The sequence below is a fragment of the Furipterus horrens genome, unplaced genomic scaffold (assembly GCF_987537825.1).
Source record: "Furipterus horrens unplaced genomic scaffold, mFurHor1.1.pri manual_scaffold_10, whole genome shotgun sequence".
Taxonomy (NCBI): domain Eukaryota; kingdom Metazoa; phylum Chordata; class Mammalia; order Chiroptera; family Furipteridae; genus Furipterus; species Furipterus horrens.
Genome location: NW_028327180.1, coordinates 47,310,802 through 47,314,003, shown reverse-complemented (window position 1 = coordinate 47,314,003; position 3,202 = coordinate 47,310,802). Strand labels below are relative to the sequence as shown.

The window sequence follows — 3,202 nt, the reverse complement described above, 5'->3', positions numbered from 1 at the left end:
CTCAGCCTCAATTTCCCCAGCTGAGGACTGGGCAGGTTGGCCTCTGTCTCTTCAGGTCCCAGTACACAGGAGCACAAGGCTGGCATGTCTTGGGTCTTCAGTAATGCAGTTGTCACCCTCAGGAACACAGGAGAAGGGCAGGAACTGTGATGAGGTCATCCAGGCAGTTCCCCTTCCATAGAAGCTCCTGTGCTAGCACCCAGCCCAGAAGGGCCAAAGCCATAATTTGGCAGTAACAACACACCTCTTTTCTGGGAAACTGAAACTGAAAGCTAAACTGCTCTTTTCTGGCAGATGCTCCATTCAAGACTCTCTAGGTCAGGGGATTATTTTGGAACTTTTCATTGGTCAGAATGGTTCCTATGCTAATAAGGAGGCAGATCCAGCCCCTTACAAAGTTCCAGCTTCCTTTCGAATTTCCCACCCCCTACAACCCCGAGCAGATCTGTATGGCTCCCACTTTGAACCACTATCGTCCTTTGCCCATGGGTGACAACTCAAAGAAGCTGATGCTGGGGGAGCGCAAGCTGCTGAGGTGGCTGGGGATCCTGCTGCTGGTACTCATGGTGTTGTGCCTGTTGGTGACCACAATCGTCTTCGCTGTGAAGGCCAACAGCCAGGCTTGCAAGGGTGGCCTCCAAGCAGAGCAGAAGTGTCGAAATATCACCGACCTACTGGAGCACCAGCTGACCCAGGCCCAGGACCAGCTGACCCAGGCCCAGGAAGTCTTACTGAAGACTGAGGCCCAGTCTGCCACTTGCAACAAGACTGCGGTAAGCTACTACCACTCCTAAAGAGGGCCCTGTGCATGGGGGGACTCCTAGAACCTAGGTGCTTGGGGGATCCCCCAGGGTATATGTGGAGATCAAGATAGACATTGAAACTGCCCCTGGGCCCCTATATCGGTAACCCGAATTTCCCTACCAGAGTTTGGGGACCTCTAAACTCTCCAGGGTGCCAGTGTAGACCAGGGCTTTAAATTCCCCAGAGCACCCAAATAAGGGACCTCAGTATCCCCACTAGGATATGGATGAATCTCCAAACTCCAGGACATTGGTCCAGGGGAGCTAGAAACTCGCCTGGGGCACAGTTTGGGGGGAGCTGAAATCCCCTCTGGGGCTTGGGATGGGAACCTACCAGATGCTGCAGGAGGAAGGGGCTCTTGATACTTCTGCTGCATCTGTAAGAAGCTGAAACTTTCACTTGGGTCTTGATATGGGGGCCCTGGAAACTCCCAGTGGACATGTAACTTGGGTTCAGAAATCCCTTTTTCTGCGTTTGAGGAGACCTCTAAATCTTCTTGAGCAGTAGCCCAAGGGATCTGGAAATTTCTCCTACGGTTTGGGCATGGGGAGCCTCCAAATTCCTATGGGGTGGGGCTTGAAACTCCCATTGTGAGGATCACAAGCTTATCAGTTTCCCTGGGAAGGTGGGAGTTTGTGGCCATTCTTCAAGGAGGGAAATGGGTGCAGAGAGGGTTGGAGGGGACCCTGAGAGGGGTTTGGACTTGAGCCCCTCTGACCCCAGGGCCTGGGGAAGGGTTGAGGGCAGAAGCCTACTCCACCAGGGACAGAACCCCAGCTTCTGATGCCCTAGCCTTCCACCACACCCTAGGCGACCCTGATGACTTCCCTGGAAAAGGAGAAGGCTCAGGGCCTTGAGCAACAGAAGCTAGTACAAGAGCTTCAAGGTGAGAAAAACACAAGGCCCCGGGTTTCATGAAGGGGGCTTGGAGGAGCATGCCAGGTATTGAAGGAGAGGGAGGGGGAAGGTCCCAGGGTTGGGATTGGGAGAGAGGGACAGGACCAGAATCCAGTGGAGGTGGGAAGGGGGCAGGCCCAATTTCCAAGGTGCATTCAAATGAGGGCGGGGCTGGAAGTGGGGTCCTGTCCCAACGTGGAGCCAATTGAGGGGCGTGGCCGTGGTGCCCACACGCCCTCTGTCCCATCCTAGAGGAGATCAAGACATTGAAGCAGAAGCTGCAGAGCACAACCCAGGAGCTGCAGGACACAACCACAGAGCTGGAACAACTAAGGTGGGGACACCCCACCTGCCATGTCCCCCTTAACCCTCTAGTGCCACCCCAAGACCCAGGATCCCCTTGACTCCATAAATTCCTATTGCTCCGGGGACAACATTTGAGTTCCAGCCTTGTCCATCTAATCACCCCGCTGTGGTGGCAGCTGCCCACTCTCCTTCCCAGTGACTTGGTGAGGAAAGAGGAGAGATTCTGAGGGGCAGCAAGCCCAACACTAGTGGAGCCAGGCCCGGCAGCTGCCTGAGTTGCCCTGATCTCCACCCTAGAAAAGATAATGAGGGCTTCAGCAGGGGACATGGCCCCACCAACTTGGGCAGCACCCCCAGTATCCTTGTGGTCTCTACACTGCTGTCCCTGTGCCTTGCGGTTCTGCTGGCCTGAGGTTCCAGGAAGCCGGCTGGTAAGGAGGGGGAGTGGAGAGGAATGGGAGAGGGTCAGACAGTCAGGGCTTGGGGAGGTGGCCTGCCTGCGGGGTGGAGGGCCGGGCTCAGAGGAGCAGGGTCTTTGGCAGGGAGACAGGAACCTCAGTGAGGAGGGAGGGGCCCTGGAGGGGGTGGGGCTGTGTTCTGTCAGCCTCAATTCTTTCCTGGGTCCCCTTTATGTCTCTTAGGCCACAACCTGGACTGGTTCCAGTTCTGTTTCCCTGACCTGGCCCGCTCTGAGGGGCCACACAACAGCACTGTTGCGGGGTGGGGAGGGGGGTCCAGGTGGCAGGGGGTGTTTCATGGGGCAGCCTTGGGTGTGGAGAAGCATCAGAGTTGGCCCAAGGCTGTCCCCCCAAACTAGGCAGGTCATGGAGTGGGGAGTACCTGCTTTTTATTGATAAGATTTCTGGAAGGTCACTTTCCTCTGGGGTCTTTGGGTACCAAAAAATAAACATTTCTTTTTTGGGGGACGATCTTACTCTGGAGTTCCTGGTGTGTTACTGCGTCACTCTTAAGCATCTGGGGCCTGTTGATGTCTACACCCAGCCTTCCTTGCTCCAGAATGTTCCCAGAAACCCATGGGGTTTGGGCAAATACCACCCCACTACCTACCTAGCCCTGTTCTCCACTGGGATCATCTTAAAGGACCATTCACCCCCATTAGTGCTCCCTAAATGCTCAGCATTCTACTATCATCTGCACATCAGTCTGCTGATGCTCATGGTGCCAGTGAGGAAAC

The 3,202-nt window shown here is 55.2% G+C and overlaps 1 protein-coding gene across 1 annotated transcript; it reads left to right on the top strand.

The window, feature by feature from the left end:
- Window positions 1–354: 354 nt before the first annotated feature.
- Window positions 355–2,941, top strand: BST2 (bone marrow stromal cell antigen 2). The gene is made up of 5 exons (XM_090288906.1): window positions 355–773; window positions 1,615–1,690; window positions 1,954–2,035; window positions 2,305–2,438; window positions 2,649–2,941. The coding sequence occupies exons 1-4, from the start codon at window positions 363–365 to the stop codon at window positions 2,417–2,419; spliced, it is 684 nt and encodes a 227-aa protein (XP_090145032.1). The 5' UTR covers window positions 355–362; the 3' UTR covers window positions 2,420–2,438; window positions 2,649–2,941.
- Window positions 2,942–3,202: the final 261 nt, after the last annotated feature.

Coding starts and splice junctions, on each gene's coding strand:
- BST2 (XM_090288906.1), top strand. CDS start 363: ATGCTAATAAGGAGGCAGATCCAGCCCCTTACAAAGTTCCAGCTTCCT. Junction 1,691..1,953: donor GCTAGTACAAGAGCTTCAAG/GTGAGAAAAACA, acceptor GTCCCATCCTAG/AGGAGATCAAGACATTGAAG. Junction 2,036..2,304: donor ACAGAGCTGGAACAACTAAG/GTGGGGACACCC, acceptor TCTCCACCCTAG/AAAAGATAATGAGGGCTTCA.